This window comes from Panulirus ornatus, chromosome 69 (assembly GCF_036320965.1).
Source record: "Panulirus ornatus isolate Po-2019 chromosome 69, ASM3632096v1, whole genome shotgun sequence".
Classification (NCBI taxonomy): Eukaryota; Metazoa; Arthropoda; class Malacostraca; order Decapoda; family Palinuridae; genus Panulirus; species Panulirus ornatus.
In genome coordinates, this window is record NC_092292.1 from 11,885,080 (window position 1) to 11,907,306 (window position 22,227).

The 22,227-nt window shown below is 40.3% G+C and overlaps 1 protein-coding gene across 2 annotated transcripts in view; it reads right to left on the reverse strand.

Annotated features, from left to right (window-relative positions):
• The window catches only part of LOC139747634 (uncharacterized), a 78,883-nt gene that overhangs the window by 38,683 nt on the left and 17,973 nt on the right, over window positions 1–22,227 (reverse strand). The window contains exons 7-9 of one of the 2 annotated variants that reach the window (XM_071660132.1): window positions 4,673–4,859; window positions 3,723–3,844; window positions 482–603 (exon numbers count right to left, since the gene is read on the reverse strand). In XM_071660132.1, the coding sequence (XP_071516233.1) occupies window positions 482–603; window positions 3,723–3,844; window positions 4,673–4,859 (431 nt within the window). Of the gene's footprint in view, window positions 1–481; window positions 604–3,722; window positions 3,845–4,672; window positions 4,863–22,227 lie in introns of both variants that reach the window. The other variant, XM_071660131.1, reaches the window with a different exon arrangement.

Genomic DNA, 22,227 nt, shown 5'->3' on the forward strand with positions numbered 1-22,227 from the left:
TGAGTAAATTCTGTTAAGCTGTAAAAGAAAGATAATAAGAAACAACTGGATGCATTCTATAAAAGCAGAAAGAAACTATGCCTTGTCACACACCACTACTTGACTGAAAAATCATTCTTAAGTACATGATTTTGTGCCATGATGAAGGGTCTCCAGAGGTAGTTCAGGCAACTAAAGGTAAGAAGTAACTTGGTACCCAAGTCCAGTCACTAGTATTAATTGTTACTGCCATGCACAGGAGGGAGATTTTTCTGTTTTACATCATACTGACAAAACCTAAGAGAGGGGGCTTTAGGATTAGTATATCATTAATTCTCAAATTACTGTGTAGTTCAATAATAAGATTACCTAATTCTATTGGTTTTGAGGTAAGGGGACAACTATGATTATTGAACATCTGAATCTACAAAAACTAACGTATATAACTTCTGTTTGAAGACCCTGGATGTAATGTAACTCACTAAGACAAATATCAACTTACCAGCAGGGAGGGCAGGGTATGTCATGAGTTGATCTGGGTCACGAATGGTATGGACAGGCAGTAGCAGAGCTGCCAGCACACCCACAGTCAGCTCCTCCACCACTTGTAGACAACCATCACATCTAAAATACATTACAGGAGTACATGGGAAGGATAGATAAAAGATCTGATGGTCTGGGACAAGATTACCTGTGATCATAAACTTATCAAATAAAATGATAATGGTGAAGTAGAAGGCACCTCCCCACTTGTTACCCCTTCCAACTAAAAAAAAAAAAAAAATGAAACACATTATACTGCCATGGGATTTTTACAGGGAAGTGTGAGCAGGAAAAAACTTCCTACTCAGTCTATAATTAGCCTTCTCCAGGACTGAATTTTCAGACAGCACATTTACTATACAAAAAGGACTACACTATTGTATACAATAACTTATCAGTAAGTTAGTACCCTCTCACCTGATAGCCCAACCAATCTTGAACCACAAAGGTCACTGGAGGGTGAACTAGATGTTCAATGTGTGAAGGGCATACATTCATTATAGCATAAAGACATGGTTTTACAAGTTAAGATCATACTTTTTAGGTAAACCCCTCACTTACCCTTCAGCCATGTAGTCATATCACAGTAAATTGAAGGGAAGGAAGCTCTACTTAGCAGAAAAAATCAATGCAATGATTTGGCAGGGGGACAAACGTATACTGTTACTTGTTTCCTGCAACTGACTCTCTTGTCAGGATATTAACAAATGTTAGGGTAGAAATGATGATTTTTGCTAGACAGGGGGGGGGGGGGGGTTCAATCTTACTTCTTACATCGGGGGATTGGCTGGAGAATTCACTATAATATTCAGAGCAACTGACTGACAGACATGCAAGAGTAAAAGAATATACATAAAAAAGTAAGACAACCACTCTTGTACTGGCCTGGTGCAAAGCTGAGTAAGACAGAGAAAGAGATGTTGCCAACACATGGTAAAACTGAACAACTACCCTTGTGCTGGCTTGGTGAAGTGCTGAGTTAAGGAGGATAGGGTGTGGAAGACACATCTGATACCTTGAGATGAGAGGGAAAGACAGAGGTCTCATCTCTTTCTTTCTTTTAAACTTAGTATCAAACATTACTCTCATTTTTTGCACATGCACAGCAATGGCAGTGAATAACATAAATAATCTAGTAACACTACACTAGTTACACCAAAAATTAGCGGGAGGAGAGAGTGTGGCTAACATGTCTGGGACAATTCTTCCTCACCTTGAGGTATGAGGGAAAGATGTGGTCCTGATTGTTTGTGTCAAATTTTATTCTTAGTTACTCCTATTTCTTACAGATACATCACTGGTGATGAATAACATGAATATATTTAAGAAAGGGTGTGTCCAGTACATCTCTGTAAATCCTTCCTCACCTCACAATAAGGGGTAAGGATATGGTCATTTACACTGAAAATGAGTGGGAGGAGAGGGTGTGGCCAACATGTCTGGGACAATTATTCCTCACCTTGGGGTATGAGGGAAGGATGTGGAGGTCCTGATTGTTTGTGTCAAACTTTACTCTTAGTTACTCCTATTTCTTACACAGACACATCACTAGTGGTGAATAACATGAATATATTTAGGAAAGGGTGTGTCCGGTACATCTCTGTAAATCCTTCCTCACGAAAAGGGGTAAGGATATGGTAATTTCTTCCATGGGTATAGTACTGGTGAAAAATATGAATATAAGTAGAAATATTACAGTAAATGATACATTAAGCCCTAATCTATAAAAAACACTTTACAGTCAAAATATGTGCTTGGAAATATTCTAGCTCTTTTCTATATGTTGCTACAAAAGTCCTTCATCACCCCAGATTTACCTCCATGAAAATAAGGTGCAGTGTTTATGTAATCTGCTGCTCCATTAGACAGGAGCAAAGTGCTTGGGTGGTTGGGGTTCCATGGTTACATCCCTCCTTAATCCCTCTAAAACTGCACTCCAAGTAACTTACTTCTTCACAATTCAGCTTCAGCTGTCTTTCTATTTCACTTTTTTCACTAACTTATATATATAATTGTAACTCTTCAACACTTATTACATCTAAAAATCTGCATATTTTCTGCAGTCACATGACCTGAAAGGTTGATGCATGTGCACTACCTAAGGTAACCTTCTAACCATCTTTCCATCTTCTTGGTCTTGCTGTTCTCCTTCCTCCCTCTACTTCTGACATGTATATCCTCTTGGTCAATCCTTCTTCACTCATGCACTTCATACATCCAAACCACTTCAGCACAACACTACAACCATGTACATAATAACAATGACAGTGATATCACAATTGGATATAGATCCAACTTCACTAGGAAACACTCATGCTCCTTCCTTCCTATTTACACACATATCTCACTCTTCTATTCTTTCTCCCCTATCCCTGGGGATAGGGGAGAAAGAATACTTCCCACGTATTCCCTGCGTGTCGTAGAAGGCGACTTAAAGGGGAGGGAGCGGGGGGCTGGAAATCCTCCCCTCTCGTTTTTTTTTTAATTTTCCAAAAGATGGAAAAGAGAAGGGGGCCAGGTGAGGATATTCCATCAAAGGTTCAGTCCTCTGTTCTTAACGCTACCTTGCTAACGTGGCAAATGGCAAATAGTTTGAAAAAAAAAAAAAATCTCTTCCTAAAAAAACTCCTCACGACATTTAAGTCACTTTTCATGTACCCCCTATATTCATAGTACTTTCCACGAGGCCTTTCTGTCAACTCTATCACATACTTCCTCCTGATTCATATATGCCATACACAATTCTTTCTCTCTTTTTTGAAGTATTTCTCACAATATTTCTTCAGAACTAACAATTAGTCCCCATATCCCCAACCTCTCCTGAAGCCAAATATTCCTCCTCAATCAGATGTTTTGTGCATGTCACCATCCACTAATCACCACTCTCCCATTCATCTTACCTGGTATACTCAAAAGACTTAGAAGTGTGTAATTCAAGCATTCATTTTTGTCCCATGCCATAATATAAGGGCACTACATATACATTCTGTCAGTTGTAATACACTTCACCATAGCCTGACTAACCAACTGACAGCACTGCCACCCCTTCTTGAGAAACTCAACTGCATTGTCATCCACTCAGCCACTTTGCAATTTTCATCTTATTCAAGGCTTTTGCAATCTCCTCTCTTTCCACCGTCTGTTTATACTGTCTGTAACTATGATGACTAATTTAGTACAGTAGCTGTGTAAAACCTTACTCATTAGGATCCCTTGGTTTTTCCAGCTTCTCCTCTTCTTTCCTACTGCCAGTTTCTTCAGTTGCCTTAATCTTAATACCCCCAGAGAAATAATTTAGGGCAAACAGGTTCACCACAACCATCTGGAAAGAGAAACTCTGCTTATTCATCCTAACACTTCTTGGCAAAACAACTTTCCATTTGTTTTGGTTCTTCTTTCAACTAATCTGGAATGCAAATTGACAACTGGGTCCTTTCAAGGCTGTCTGTATTATTGGAAGGAATAAAATACACAAAGAATGAAATAGAAAAGTAAACAGATGGCCTCAGGAGAAATATCTGAAGTTCATATGTAAATCAGTAGGCACAATTACTGTAAATTGTGGACTTGAAGCAGAGACAAATAATGTAAGTTGTGAACTTGAAGTAAAACATTTTCAAGTCAATTCTTGAATAGTTCATCTACTATAACAGATAAATAATGCCATATACTAATAATACTGCAGAACAAAAAGAACTCAACCTCATCTGAAGTAAAATATTTGCCCACCAGTTTGTATCTATTAACACGTGTGGTATCAGGTAAGTCTAGCATCAAACAGCTACTTAGACTGAGATCATCAAAGCCTTTGATTATACTGAATACCTGTATCAAATCACCTCTTAATCTTTGAAAGCTTTGGATAATCTTGAATATCTGTATCAAAGCTCCTCTTAATGTTCTCTTTTCTAAGCTAATTATGTGTGAGTCATCTAGCTGCTGGAAAGTCTTTGTCTTAGCTAATGTGAAAAAACAAAATTGTATAATGCTGTATTCTGAAGCAAAGGAAAAGTATTCTATCCTTATGGATAATCATATCCTTCAAAGGCTACAGCGAATGATATGGGAAAAACATAGTTTCAGATTTAGATAACAGGTGACAGCATTCAATATGAATTCATGTATTGCTATTCACTGTCATATCATGTACCTGGATGAGACTGGTTCTGGTGAAGGCATTTGTTGCAACCAAAGTGGAAAGGGCAGAGCAAAGGGTTGGGAGGGCTTCACGAGCACTGGTATCATCCCCATGAAGGTACAGCTGAGCATGACATTGAAGGAAAAGATTGGTGTACTCCTCTCCAGTAACACGAGTTGACCCACTCAGTTCACGGCTACTACTGAAAAAAAGAAAACAAAAATAGTATGAATGAAATTCATAGAAAGGAACTTAACTAACTTTCTCCTCTCTCCTATTATTGGTTTTCTTATAATGAACATATCCACATTACAGTTCTGTCTACGCATAATTAATCAACATTCCTGGGTAACACCTTCTACTTACTGCTACCTTTAATTTGTACATAACATCCTGTATCTCTCTATAAATGTATTTGATGCCCATTCCCTTTAGGAATTCCCCCAAGGGGTAGCCATGGCAAAAGAGTTGCCATAACTGTTGATCTCCAGTGGGGTTCAACATCCTATGCAGTATCTATACACTCCTCATCTTACCATCTTTTAGTTATTTCCCATGTTAAATTATACTTTAGCAAGTTTAACATCTTAATTTCATCAGAATTTACAGCAAAACACAAGGTGACTACAGTAACTTTAAATACTAATGTGTACAATCATGTAGTTTAAACAAGTTTTTTACATATCTTTTTCTGTTACCTCTTTTTTTGATGTTACCTCTAAGTCTCATAACTGAAAGTGTAATGTGACAACTTATTTCTATCAAAGATTCATCACATGTATCTTCCTGCTTTTCAAGCTGGAAAAAACAAATGAATACAATAAGAATATGGAGGAGATATAAAAGTATGGCAATGAGTAAGATGAAGTTATGGAAATGGCATGCCAGGGAAAAGAAGTTGAGGTGCCCTTCAGTGAGTCCAATTTCATGGAGTTAACTCTAACCAAACTTCTCTACTTTCAGCCATCTTCTTGTCACAGTAAATTTTCCTGGCTTCAGGTCATTGAGCATAAACTTCCTTTTTCATCTTCATGGTGTTTTGTTCTCATACCTTCCCTCTATGATGTCTTTCAGCAAACTTCATTCTCACAATGTCTGACCTATCCAGCTCTTTGTTTCTGTGCTACTACTTTGAGTAAACTTCTTGCCTCTTTCACTTTAAGTAAAACTTCACTGCTTTAATGTTCTACCTAACTTATTTTCATCGTTCTTCCCAAGATTCACATTTCAAAGCCTTCTAACAGTATCTTATCTTTTAATTTCAAGATCCTTGTTTCTACAACACATAAAGCTATGCTTTATTTTAAGATCTTTATTATCTGTTTCTTCATCTTCTAGTCAAACTTAGCCGTCTGCAGTCTTTTCTCCTTGTTGAAATCTGCTTTGCTCATACAAGTTCTAGTCCTCAAATTACTTGTTACAATCTTCATTGTATGATACAACTCTGCCCACATATGGAGTTTTCCTTCCTCAAATGTTTTATTTTTGTTGAGAATAACATCAGATCCTTATTCTTTCCATGCAATCCTCATCATTTTCATTGAGCAATTGTACCGGCATTATGAAAACTCCTGCTTTCCGAGTTAAACTATTTACCATTCAATGAAGACCTTCCATGCTGCTGATTAACATTTTATCAACAAACCTAGTTACCCTTCAACTTTCATTCCTTCAATGAGGTCTGAAATACTTCTCTCACAACTGCCTCTTCATAAATGCTGAACAATACTGCAGTTGGGGAGCAATTCTGTCAATTCTGTCTGATTTCCTTGACAAACTGCTCTAGGATCTGATTCCCCAACAGTAGTGCAAACTGTAACAGCCTGACCAAGGTATAGCTGATTGTTCAATCTTGGACTCATCCATCAATGTATAAGTGTTTTGCTTAAGTAGGAAATAGCGAACAAGTGTGATAAAAGTATTCCCCTAAGCTTACCCCTCTGAACTCTAACCAGAGCTTTTTCAAAGTTAATAAAACAAAAATACAACCCTAAAACATGATCTCTTACTTCTCTGTGCATTCTCATAATACCAGCTGCTTCTTTTGTTCTGCATCCTGATCTAAATCCAAACAGATCTTCAGAAAGGTAATACTCAGCTCCAGCTGTCAATTTATTTTTCTAACACCCCTTAGCACTATTCAGACGTCTGAATGATTCATGTGTGATATATGTGTAAAAATGTGAGCTTTACTGAATGCAAAATTTCAAGTACCAAAAAAGTAAGAGGCTTGCATAATAAGGCACTTGTTCCTACTCCAGTACAGTTAATAATGTACTAAAGACCTTCACTCGTTAACTCCTCTAAATGGATATTTACGAGTCACACAACTCCTCTAGATGTAAATTTATGCAAGGAGTTTTGTGCCTCTCTTTAAAAGCCATCTGCCAAGCTTAGAAGGTTGCAGAGTTGGCAGTGCATGATAATTTCTGCCCACACTCTGTCAACCTCCAGCCAAGCCAATGATAGTCCATTCTCATGTCTTCTAGGAAGGAAAATGAGTGGGTTTTAGCTAGACTAAGAGGATGAGGCAGATGATTTTGAATCACTTGGCAGTGATGACTAGTTCTTGACTCGTGAGGAAAGTGATTTTATAGACAATGACTCTTCAAGCACTAAAAGCTGACCAAAAATAATGTGCTTCTGGATAAAGTGGATGCAGCTGAACCTGACTGGTGTGTCTGGTAATTTTTCAAGCTTTTATAATTTGGCTGCTATAAAAAAATTATGTAACATAAAACATAATAAAATGTAATTAATGTTTCAGTCTGGGTCAGCTAAACAATAAAACAGGTACAACAGCAAGTCACTTGACACTCCAGCTTCACTACACCACTTTTCAGCACAGTGTGCTAGAACATCTATAAAACTTCTACACAATATCAGAGTTCAAGCAAAGGACAAAATACACTTCTGTAGAGATTCTTTTTTTCACTGTTACGTGAGCATTTTTGAAACAGTATGGTTAACGATAATTTTTCAAAACCAGAAAACTGAGAATAAAAGGGAAGTACATGAGGATTAAAGGGATGAAGTGTCTAAGATTAAAAAACATAAGCTGTAGAAACAGGTGAATTACACAGAACAGTTAGAAAAAGGGAAATATACAGAACAGAGAATGAAAATGTAAATGATAAGGATGTGAAGAAAATAACTAAAAAGATACATGGATGAAGGCCTTTTTAGAGTGGTTGGGAGGATTTATGGTAACACATCTCAAGGTATAAGAAGTAAACAGCAAGAGATGAACATATATAAAGTGAATAGAGGTATTTTAGATGACTACACTGGAGAAATACTTTCTGATTGTAAAATGGAGGTGTTCTGCGTAAGAGAGTGGAAGTGTAAATAGAGATGTCAGTCTTACCTGATGAATCAACTTAGTGTGCTAAGAAAAAAATGAAGAACTTACATTAGTGTGGATGTCTATGTTCAATTTAGCACACTGGAAATAAGTTGAGGGTATGTGTCAATGAAGTGAGAGACTGTATGCAACTAGTCCATTCCCTGTAAATGGGAATGGAGCTACAGATGATAGCCAAAAAAGTCCTGAGGGTAGACACTTCTGATAAATCATTATAGCAAAAAATAATATAACAATATTTATGCAAAATGCAGTAATAATATTATCTTTTAAGACTAACTGCTTCTTCCGCCTTTATGAGATGGCATCAAGAACAAATGAATAATAGCATCATTTGCATACATCCACTCTCTAGCTGTTGTGTATAATGTACTGAAATCAAATCCTATTCTATTATTCAAATACAAGCCCAACAGACTCATCTCTAGTATATCTTGACCGCTAAATTTGCCTTACGCATTGGTACCTCACCCAATATATAATATCCAATATATCCCATCCCAGGCATGTCCCTTTACCTCCTGAATGTTCAGGTCCCATATCTCAAAGCCTCCTTCACTCATCCTTCCATCACCTTCATGGTTTCACCCTCCCCCATGCTCCTTCCATTTTGGATACATATCTCCTCTTAGTCATTCTTTCCTCTCTCTCATACTCCATTTGTTTAAACCACTTCAGAACACCATGGCAGGCCATCTAAGTCAGAATGCACTCTCTTGCACTGTCATTGCCTGAATGATCAATCCTTCTCGCACTACGTACTGTCTTCAGGCATTTCCTTTTCAATATCTCTAACCTCTACTTTTCATTTCTATTCAAGGGTCCAAGATTTATAAGATTCACACCATACAACACATGGGACTATCATACCTTCAAGCATACCTATCTTTGCTCTAAGAATCAATGACCTCTTTCCACATGCTTCTTATTACACCTAGGGTCTTGACCCCTCACCTCCACCCTGATTCACTTCAGCACCCAATGTTCCATCTGCTGCCACACTTCCACATGCCTAAAGCAATTAATGTCCTCTATGAATTCCTCATTCAAACTTACGATCAAACCATTCTGTCTCAACCTAATCTTACATCCCTTCTCTTTCCCTAAGAAATTCTCACAGAGATTCTTCAAAGCAAACACCTGATCTACACATAATAATCTTACTGTAAGAAGGCGATCCTCTCTTCCATCTGCAGATGCGCTGAGGAAGTTGTCAGATGCACGAAGACTAACCCCCATACACAGTTGTCAATAATTCATCCATTTCCTTGGCATGATAGAAATTGCTGGCTGCTGGGGTGATATATTTTCAGGAAACTATTATATGATTTAATATACTATAGAAAGCCAGTTATGTCTTTCTTCAGTCTGTACACATGCCGAGGAAGTTGCTAAATGCTTGACAACTAACAACTACACACTTTGCCATTAATTATTTCCTTGGTAGCATTAAGATTGCCGACAGCTGAGTTGATATACTTCCAGGAAAGTACGTTAATGTTGAGCGGGAAGGTTGTGCTGACAATATGGAAGATGTGAGGAGGAAAAATGAAGGGGGTGTGAATACATTATTGAGAAATTCCATTCTCCATAGGAGTAAGCAGGTTAGGGTCCAGAGGGCCCATATCTCCTAGCAATGATGATGATGATGATGATGATGATGATGATGATGATAATAATGATAATAATAATAATGATAGGGGAGAAAGAATACTTCCCACATATTCCCTGCGTGTCGTAGAAGGCGACTAAAAGGGAAGGGAGCGGGGGGCTGGAAATCCTCCCCTCTCGTTTTTTTTTTTTAATTTTCCAAAAGAAGGAACAGAGAAGAGGGCCAGGTGAGGATATTCCCTCAAAGGCCCAGTCCTCTGTTCTTAACGCTACCTCACTATCACGGGAAATGGCAAATAGTATGAGAGAGAGAATAATAATGATGATTATAATAATAATTGCACAGGACAGCTAGAGACTGAGAGTGAACAAATGTGGCCTTTGTTGTCTTTTCCTAGCGCTACCTTGCATGCGTGCGAGGGGAGGGGGAGCTGCTTCATGTGTGGCGGGGTGGCAACGGGAATGGATGAAGGCATCAAGTATGAATATGTACAGGTGTATATATGTACATGTCTGTGTATGTATATGTATGTATACATCGAAATGCATAGGTATGTATATGTGCGTGTGGGAGCGTTTATGTATATGCATGTGTATGTGGGTGGGATGGGCCATTCTTTCATCTGTTTCCTTGCACTACCTCACTAACGCAGGAGACAGCGACTGAGTATAATGAAAAAAAATAATAATAATAATGTATGGCAAGGTAGCGACGGGAATGAATAAAGACCAAGCATGAATTATGTACTTTTGTATACATGTATATGTCTGTGTATGATCGAGTAAGTAATGAAAGGTAAGGAGAGATGTGTGGTAATAAAAAGAGTGGTTGAGAGAGCAGAAGAGGGTGTACTGAAATGGTTTGGTCACATGGAGAGAATGAGTGAGGAAAGATTGACAAAGAGGATATAAGTGTCAAAGGTGTAGGGAACGAGGAGAAATGGGAGACCAAATAAATAAATATTTATTTCATTTATTCACTTTGCTTTGTCGCTGTCTCCTGCATTAGCGAGGTAGCACAAGGAAACAGACGAAAGAATGGCCCAACCCACCCACATACACATGTATATACATACAGGCCCACACACGCAAATATACATACCTATACATCTCAACGTATACATATATATACACACACAGACATATACATATATACACATGTACATAATTCATACTGTCTGCCTTTATTCATTCCCATCGCCATCCTGCCTCACATGAAATAACAACCCCCTCCCCCTATGTGCATGAGGTAGCGATAGGAAAAGACAACAAAGGCCACATTCATTCACACTCAGTCTCTAGCTGTCAAGTAATAATGCACCGAAACCACAGCTCCCTTTCCACATCCAGGCCCCACAGAACTTTCCATGGTTTACCCAAGACACTTCACATGCCCTGGTTCAATCCACTGATGGCACATCGACCCTAGTATACCACATCATTCCAATTCACTCTATTCCTTGCATGCCTTTCACCCTCCTGCATGTTCAGGCCCCAATCACTCAAAATCTTTTTCACTCCATCTTTCCACCTCCAATTTGGTCTCCCACTTCTCCTCGTTCCCTCCACCTCTGACACATATATCCTCTTGGTCAATCTTTCCTCACTCATTCTCTTCATGTGACCAAACCATTTCAAAACACCCTCTTCTGCTCTCTCAACCACACTTTTTTTATTACCACACATCTCTCTTACCTTTTCATTACTTACTCGATCAAACCATCTCACACCACATATTGTCCTCAAACATCTCATTTCCAGCACATCCACCTTCCTCCACACAACTCTAGCCATAGCCCATGCCTCGCAACCATATAACATTGTTGGAACCACTATTTCTTCAAACACCCATTTTTGCTTTCCGAGATAATGTACTCGACTTACACACATTCTTCAACGCTCTCAGAACTTTCGCCCCATCCCCACCCTATGATTCACTTCCGCTTCCATGGTTCCATCCACTGCCAAATCCATTCCCAGATATCTAAAACACTTCACTTTCTCCAGTTTTTCTCCATTCAAACTTACTTCCCAATTCACTAGTCCCTCAACCCTACTGTACCTAATATTTTTATTACCCTTGCTCTCATTCACATTTACTCTCCGCTTTCTTCTTTCACACACTTTACTAAACTCAGTCACCAGCTCCTGCAGTTTCTCACATGAATCAGCCACCAGTGCTGTATCATCAGCGAACAACAACTGACTCACTTCCCAAGCTCTCTCATCCACAACAGACTGCATACTTGCCCCTCTTTCCAAAACTCTTGCATTCAACTCCCTAACAACCCTATCCATAAACAAATTAAACAACCATGGAGACATCACACAGCCCTGCTGCAAACCTACATTCACTGAGAACCAATCACTTTCCACTCTTCCTACACGTACATATGCCTTACATCCTCGATAAAAACTTTTCACTGCTTCTAACAACTTGCCTCCCACACCATATATTCTCAATACCTTCCACAGAGCATCTCTATCAACTCTATCATATGCCTTCTCCAGATCCATAAATGCTACAGACAAAACCATTTGCTTTTCTAAGTATTTCTCACATACATTCTTCAAAGCAAACACCTGAGCCACACATCCTCTACCACTTCTGAAACTACACTGCTCTTCACCAATCTGATGCCTTCACCCTCTCAATCAATACCCTCCCACATAATTTCCCAAGAATACTCAACAAACTTATACCTCTGTAATTTGAGCACTCACTTTTATCCCCTTTGCCTTTGTCTTCGTACAATGGCACTATGCAAGCATTCCTTCAATCCTCAGGCACCTCACCATGAATCATACATACATTAAATAACCTTACCAACCAGTCAAGAATACAGTCACCCCCTTTTTTAATAAATTCCACCACAATACCATCCAAACCCGCTGCCTTGCCGGCTTTCATCTTTCACAAAGTTTTTCATACCTCTTCTCTGTTTACCAAATCCATCTCCCTAACCCTCTCACTCTGCAAACCACCTCAACCAAAACACCCTATATCTGCCACTCTACCATCAAACACATTCAACAAACCTTCAAAATACTCACTCCATCTTCTTACATCACCACTACTTGTTATCATCTTCCCATTAGCCTCCTTCACTGAAGTTCCCATTTGTTCCCTTGTCTTACGCACTTTATTTACCTCCTTCCAAAACATCTTTTTATCCTCCCTAAGATTCAATGATACTCTCACCCCAACTCTCATTTGCCCTCTTTTGACCTCTTGCACCTTTCTCTTGACCTCCTGCCTCTTTCTTTTATACATCTTCCAGTCATTTGCATTATTTCCCTGCAAAAATCGTCCAAATGCCTCTCTCTTCTCTTTCACTAATAATCTTACCTCTTCATCCCACCACTCACTACCCTTTCTAATCTGCCCACCTCCTACGCTTCTCATGCCACAAGCATCTTTTGCGCAAGCCATCACTGCTTCCCTAAATACATCCCATTCCTCCCCCACTCCCCTTATGTCCTTTGTCCTCACCTTTTTCCATTCTGTACTCAGTCTCTCCAAGTACTTCCTCACACAAGTCTCCTTCCCAAGCTCACTTACTCTCACCACTCTCTTCACCCCAACACTCACTTCTTTTCTGAAAACCTCCACAAATCTTCACCTTTGCCTCCACAAGATAATGATCAGACATTCCTCCAGTTGCACCTCTCAGCACATTAACATCCAAAAGTCTCTCTTTCACGTGCCTATCAATTAACATATTATCCAATAATGCTCTCTGGCCATCTCTCCTACTTACATACGTATACTTATGTACATCTCTCTTTTTAAACCAGGTATTCCCAATCACCAGTCCTTTTTCAGCACATAATCTACAAGCTCTTCACCATTTCCGTTTACAACACTGAACACCCCATGTACACCAATTATTCCCTGAAGTGCCACATTACTCACCTTTGCATTCAAATCATCCATCACTATAACCTGGTCTCGTGCATCAAAACTACTAACACACTCACTCAGCTGCTCCCAAAACACTTGCCTCTCATGATCTTTCTTCTCATGCCCAGGTGCATATGCACCAATAATCACCCATCTCTCTCCATCCACTTTCAGCTTTACCCATATCAATCTAGAGTTTACTTTCTTACACTCTATCTATAAATAATAAATTATTTTTCATACATATCCACCATTTCCCATGTTAGTGAGGTAGCGTTAAGAACAAAGGACTGAGCCTTAGAGGGAATATTCTCACCTGGCCCCCTTCTCTGCTCCTTCTTTTGGAAAATTGAAAATCAGAAGAGAGGAATTCCAGCCCCTGCTCCCTCCCCTTTACGTCATCTTCTATAACTTGCAAGGAATACAGGGGAAGTATTCTTTCTCCCCTGTTCCCTAGGGATAATAACATTAATAATCTTTTTTATCTTTATTATACTTAGTCGCTGTCTCCCGCGTTAGCGAGGTAGTGCAAGGAAACACACGAAAAAATGTCCCAACCCACCCACATACACATGTATATACATAAACGCCCACACATAAACGTATACATACCTATTCATTTTAACGTATACATACATATACATATGCAGACATAAATATATAGACATGTACATATTCATACGTGTTGCCTTCATCCACTCCCATCGCCACCCTGCCACACATGAAATGGCACCCCTGTCACCCCGCACGCGCACGCACACACGAGGTAGCCCTAGGAAAAGATAACAAAGGCCACATTCGTTCACACTCAGTCTATAGCTGTCATGTCTAATGCACTGACCACAAAACTTTCCATGATTTACCCCAGACACTTCACATGCCCTGGTTCAATCCACTGACAGCACAGCAATCCCGGTAAACCACATCATTCCAATTCACTCTATTCCTTGCACGCCTTTCATCCTCCTGTATGTTCAGGCCCCGAGCACTCAAAATCTTTTTCACTTCATCCTTCCACCTCCAATTTGGTCTCCCACTTCTCCTTGTTCCCTCCACCTCTGACACATATCCTCTTTGTCAATCTTTCCTCACTCATTCTCTCCATGTGACCAAACCATTTCAATACACTCTCTTCTGCTCTCTCAACCACACTCTTTTTATTACCACACATCTCTCTCTTACCCTTTCATTACTTAAGCAAACCACAACACACCACATGTCCTCAAACATTTCATTTCCAACACATCCACCCTCCTCCACACAACCCTATCTATAGCCCATGCCTCTCAACCATACAACATTGTTGGAACCACTATTCCTTCAAACATACCTATTTTTGCTCTCAGAGATAACGTTCTTGCCTTCCACACATTCTTCAACTTTCCCAGAAACTTCACCCCCTCCCCCATCCTGTTACTCACTTCCACTTCCATAGTTCCACCCACTGCTAAATCCACTCCCAGATATCTAACTTCACTTCCTGCAGTTCTTATCCATTCAAACATACCTCCCAATTTACTTTATCAATCCTACTGTACTTAAATACCTTGCTCTTATTCACATTTACTCTCAGCTTTCTTCTTTCACACACTTTACCAAACTCAAGTCACCAACCTCTGCAGTTTCTCACCCGAATCAGCCATCAGCGCTGTATTATCAGCGAAAAACAACTGACTCACTTTCCGAGCCCTCTCATCCACGACAGACTGCATACTTGCCTCTCTCTCCAAAACTCTTGCATTCACCTCCCTAACAACCTTATCCATAAACAAATTAAACAACCAGGGGAAACATCAACCCCCTCCCCAAAAACCAAAATTCACTGGAAAACCAATCACTTTCCCTTTTCCCTACACGTACAAGGCCTTACATCCTCATAAAATTTTTCCCTGCTTTAAAAACTTCCCCCCAACACCATATATTCTAATCCCTTCCACAGAGAAATCTCTATAAACTCTATCATTCCCTTTTCCAGACCCCAAAAATGCTCAAAAAAAATTTTTTCCCTTTTCTAAGTATTTCTACTTTACATTCTTCAAAGCAAACCCCTGACCACACATTTTTCTCCACTTCTGAAACCCACACTGCTTTCCCAATCTGATCCCTTTTCCCCACCCCCCCTCAATCAATACCCTCCCAAAAATTTTTCCCGGGGAAACTCAACAAACTTAACCTCTGTAATTTGAGCACTCCCCTTTTTCCCCCTTTGCCTTTTTTTCCGAAAAGGCACTATGCAAGCTTTCCCCCAAAATCCTCAGGCACCTCCCCAAAGAATCATAAAATCCTTTAAAAAAACCTTCCCAAACCATAAAATACAGCCCCCCCCCTTTTTTTAAATAAATTCCACCCAATCCCACCAAACCCGCTGCCTTCCCGGCTTTTCATTTTTCCACAAAGCTTTTATACCTCTTCCTGTTTACCAAACCCTTTTTTCCCAAACCCTCTCACTTTGCAAACCCACCTCCCCAAAAACCCTAATCTGCCACTCTACCATAAAAACCACATTCAACAAACCTTAAAAATACCACCCCCTCTTTTACAAACCACTACTTGTTATCATTTTCCCTTTTTACCCCCTTTCCCACTGAATTTCCCCATTTGTTCCCTTGTTTTAAAGCACTTTATTTCCTCCTTCCAAAACATCTTTTTTTTCCTCCCAAAATTTTTAATGATACTCCCCACCCCAACTCTCATTTCCCCCTTTTTTTTGCCCTCTTGCCCCCTTTCTCTTGACCTCCTGCCTCTTTCTTTTATACATTTTCCCAGTCATTTGTTTATTTCCCTTTCAAAAATCTCCAAAAGCCCCTTTCCTTTTCTTTACTAATAATCTTCCTTTTTCATCCCACCCCTCACTACCCTTTCTAATCTGCCCCCCTCCCACGCTTTTCTTTCCAAAGCATCTTTTGCCAAGCCATTTATGCTTCCCTAAATAATTTCCCCCTTTCCCCCCCCACTCCCCTTAGTCCTTTGTTCCCCACCTTTTTCCTTCTGACTCAGTCTCTCCAAGGGGACTTCCTTTACACAAGGGCTCCTTCCCAAGCTCACTTACTCTCACCACTCTTTTCAACCCCCAAAACTCCTTTTTTCTGAAAAAACCCCCACAAATTTTTCACCTTTCCTCCACAAAATAATTTATCAGACATTCCCTCCAGTTTCACCCTCAGCACATTAACATCCAAAAGTCTCTCTTTCCCGCCTATCAATTAAAAAAAGAAACCAAAAAAACCCCTCGGGGCCCTCTCTCCACTTACAAGGGTTTTCTTTTGTAATCTCTATCAGCGAAAAACAACTGACTCACTTTCCGAGCCCTCTCATCCACGACAGACTGCATACTTGCCTCTCTCTCATCTCTCTCCAAAACTCTTGCATTCACCTCCCTAACAACCTTATCCATAAACAAATTAAACAACCATGGAGACATCATACACCCCTGCCACAAACAAATATTCACTAGGAACCAATCACTTTCCTCTCTTCCTACTCATACACATGCCTTACGTCCTTAGTGCCACATTACTCACCTTTGCATTCAAATCACCCATCACTATAACCTGGTCTCGTGCATCAAAACTACTAACACACTCACTCAGCTGCTCCCAAAACACTTGCCTCTCATGATCTTTCTTCTCATGCCCAGGTGCATATGCACCAATAATCACCCATCTCTCTCCATCCACTTTCAGCTTTACCCATATCAATCTAGAGTTTACTTTCTTACACTCTATCTATAAATAATAAATTATTTTTCATACATATCCACCATTTCCCATGTTAGTGAGGTAGCGTTAAGAACAAAGGACTGAGCCTTAGAGGGAATATTCTCACCTGGCCCCCTTCTCTGCTCCTTCTTTTGGAAAATTGAAAATCAGAAGAGAGGAATTCCAGCCCCTGCTCCCTCCCCTTTACGTCATCTTCTATAACTTGCAAGGAATACAGGGAAGTATTCTTTCTCCCCTGTTCCCTAGGGATAATAACATTAATAATCTTTTTTATCTTTATTATACTTAGTCGCTGTCTCCCGCGTTAGCGAGGTAGTGCAAGGAAACACACGAAAAAATGTCCCAACCCACCCACATACACATGTATATACATACAGGCCCACACACGCAAATATACATACCTATACATTTCAACGTATACATACATACACATACACAGACATACATATATACACATGTACATATTCATACTTGTTGCCTTCATCCACTCCCATCGCCACCCTGCCACACATGAAATGGCACCCCTGTCACCCCGCACGCGCACGCACACACGAGGTAGCCCTAGGAAAAGATAACAAAGGCCACATTCATTCACACTCAGTCTCTAGCTGTCATGTGTAATGCACTGAAACCACAGCTCCCTTTCCACATCCAGGCCCCACAGAACTTTCCATGGTTCACCCTTGACACTTCACATGCCCTGGTTCAATCCACTGACAGCACAGCAATCCCGGTAAACCACATCATTCCAATTCACTCTATTCCTTGCACACCTTTCACCCTCATGTATTTTTAGGTCCCAATCGCTCAAAATCTTTTTCACTCCATCCTTCAACCTTCAATTTGGTCTCCCACTTCTCCTTGTTCCCTCCACCTCTGACACATATATCCTCTTTGTCAATCTTTCCTCACTCATTCTTTCCATGTGACCAAACCATTTCAAAACACCCTCTTCTGCTCTCTCAACCACACTCTTTTTATTACCACACATCTCTCTCTTACCCTTTCATTACTTAATCAAACCACAACACACCACATGTCCTCAAACATTTCATTTCCAACACATCCACCCTCCTCCACACAACTCTAGCCATAGCCCATGCCTCACAACCATATAACATTGTTGGAACCACTATTCCTTCAAACATACCTATTTTTGCTCTAAGAATCAATGACCTCTTTCCACATGCTTCTTATTACACCTAGGGTCTTGACCCCTCACCTCCACCCTGATTCACTTCAGCACCCAATGTTCCATCTGCTGCCACACTTCCACATGCCTAAAGCAATTAATGTCCTCTATGAATTCCTCATTCAAACTTACGATCAAACCATTCTGTCTCAACCTAATCTTACATCCCTTCTCTTTCCCTAAGAAATTCTCACAGAGATTCTTCAAAGCAAACACCTGATCTACACATAATAATCTTACTGTAAGAAGGCGATCCTCTCTTCCATCTGCAGATGCGCTGAGGAAGTTGTCAGATGCACGAAGACTAACCCCCATACACAGTTGTCAATAATTCATCCATTTCCTTGGCATGATAGAAATTGCTGGCTGCTGGGGTGATATATTTTCAGGAAACTATTATATGATTTAATATACTATAGAAAGCCAGTTATGTCTTTCTTCAGTCTGTACACATGCCGAGGAAGTTGCTAAATGCTTGACAACTAACAACTACACACTTTGCCATTAATTATTTCCTTGGTAGCATTAAGATTGCCGACAGCTGAGTTGATATACTTCCAGGAAAGTACGTTAATGTTGAGCGGGAAGGTTGTGCTGACAATATGGAAGATGTGAGGAGGAAAAATGAAGGGGTGTGAATACATTATTGAGAAATTCCATTCTCCATAGGAGTAAGCAGGTTAGGGTCCAGAGGGCCCATATCTCCTAGCAATGATGATGATGATAATAATGATAATAATAATAATGATAGGGGAGAAAGAATACTTCCCACATATTCCCTGCGTGTCGTAGAAGGCGACTAAAAGGGAAGGGAGCGGGGGGCTGGAAATCCTCCCCTCTCGTTTTTTTTTTTTAATTTTCCAAAAGAAGGAACAGAGAAGAGGGCCAGGTGAGGATATTCCCTCAAAGGCCCAGTCCTCTGTTCTTAACGCTACCTCACTATCACGGGAAATGGCAAATAGTATGAGAGAGAGAATAATAATGATGATTATAATAATAATTGCACAGGACAGCTAGAGACTGAGAGTGAACAAATGTGGCCTTTGTTGTCTTTTCCTAGCGCTACCTTGCATGCGTGCGAGGGGAGGGGGAGCTGCTTCATGTGTGGCGGGGTGGCAACGGGAATGGATGAAGGCATCAAGTATGAATATGTACAGGTGTATATATGTACATGTCTGTGTATGTATATGTATGTATACATCGAAATGCATAGGTATGTATATGTGCGTGTGGGAGCGTTTATGTATATGCATGTGTATGTGGGTGGGATGGGCCATTCTTTCATCTGTTTCCTTGCACTACCTCACTAACGCAGGAGACAGCGACTGAGTATAATGAAAAAAAATAATAATAATAATGATAGGGGAGAAAGAATACTTCCCACATATTCCCTGCGTGTCGTAGAAGGCGACTAAAAGGGAAGGGAGCGGGGGGCTGGAAATCCTCCCCTCTCGTTTTTTTTTTTTAATTTTCCAAAAGAAGGAACAGAGAAGAGGGCCAGGTGAGGATATTCCCTCAAAGGCCCAGTCCTCTGTTCTTAACGCTACCTCACTATCACGGGAAATGGCAAATAGTATGAGAGAGAGAATAATAAGGATGGTACAGAGGGGGGGAAAAGAGAGCCATGAAGTTTGGTACCCCAAGAATTTGGTGGAACCCATTGACCACTCAAGCAACTGCTACTTCTGCATGGTGGACCCTTCCAAACGTTGGACTGGCAAGAATGCACCTGCTATCACACATCCAGACCTTCACTGCACATTTAACCAGGCCTTATGAGACAATTTGTCACGACTCTAGATAAGGAGTCTGCAGCCTTCAAGTGCCTTCAAGATTCTTCCCTAAGCTGTCTGAGGCAAACGTCAAAGCTGGTCTTCACTGGACCACAGATAAAGATGATCCTGGAGTGCAAAGAATTTCCCAAGAAGCTCACTAGGAAGGGGCTTCCTAAGCACTGGCAAGGCCAAAAGCTATGTGGAGCTGGCTGAGACTATGGTGAAGAACTATGGCAAAATGGGCAGCAGGATGTCCCTCAAAGTCCATATCCTCCACGCTCAGCTTGATAAATTCAAGAACATGGGAGTGCATTCAGAGGAGCAAGGTAAGCACTTCCACCAGAATATAATGGACTTTGATTGCTGCTACCAAGGAACTTTTGTTTAACATTAGTGTAAATACAGATCACTTTTGTTTAACATTAGTGTAAACACATGTTAATTTTGATTCATATGTTGTTTTTCCGACTTTATGTAAGTAAAAATGTGCAAATTTGCCCAGTGTCCAATTGGAAATAGATAAACTCAAATTTTCACTGTCCTGGTCACAAAAGCAAAGTTTGAAGGGAATAATACACTTTTTCTCTACTTTTTACATATAAACAATTTGGAACAAAAGTTGTAACACAATGTTATGATCATCATCATTATCATGATTATTATTGCTATTATCATTTATCATTTATTCATTATACTTAAACAGTGTCTCCCACATTAGCGAGGTAGCGCAAGGAAATAGTCGAAAGAATGGCCCAACCCACCCACATACACATGTATATACATACTAACCCACACACGCACATATACATACCTATACATTTCAACGTATACATACATACACATACACAGACATACATATATACACATGTACATATTCATACTTGTTGCCTTCATCCATTACCGTTATCACCCCGCCACACATGAAATAGCACACACGCACACACACACACCACGAGACAGCACTAGGAACATACAAACAAAAGAAAGAAAAAAAAAGAAAAGGCCACATTCGTTCATGCTCAGTCTCTAGCTGTCATGTGTAATGCACTGAAACCACAGCTCCCTGTCTACATCCAGGCCCCACAGAACTTTCCATGGTTCACCCTTGACACTTCACATGCCCTGGTTCAATCCATTGTCAGCACAGCATACCCAGTATACCACATCGTTCCAATTCACTCTATTCCTTGCACACCTTTCACCCTCATGTATTTTTAGGTCCCAATCGCTCAAAATCTTTTTCACTCCATCCTTCAACCTTCAATTTGGTCTCCCACTTCTCCTCATTCCCTCCACCTCTGACACATATATCCTCTTTGTCAATCTTTCCTCACTCATTCTTTCCATGTGACCAAACCATTTCAATACACCCTCTTCTGCCCTCTCAACCACACTCGTTTTATTACTGCACATCTCTCTTTCCTTTTTATTACTTACTCTATCAAACCACCTCACACCATGTATTGCCCTCAAACATTTCATTTCCAACACATCCACCCTCCTCCGCAAAACCCTATCTATAGCCCATGCCTTGCAACCATATAACAGTGTTGGAACCACTATTCCTTCAAACATACCCATTTTTCTTTTCAAGATAACGTTCTCGCCTTCCACACATTTTTCAACACTCCAAGAACCTTCACCCACCTCCCCCACCCTGTGACTCACTTCCACTTCCATGGTTCCAACCACTGCTAAATCCACTCCAAGATATCTAAGACACTTTACTTCCTCCAGTTTTTCTCCATTCAAACTTACCTCCCAACTGACTTGTCCCTCAACCCCATTGAACCTAATAACCTTACTCATATTCACATTTACTCTCAGCTTTCTTCTTTCACACACTTTACCAAACTCTGTCACTAACTTCTGCAGTTTCTCCCCCAAATCAGCCACCAGCGCTGTATCATCAGCGAACAACAACTGACTCACTTCCCAAGACCCTCTCATCCACAATAGACTGCATACTTGCCCCTCTCTCTTGCATTCAACTCCATAACCA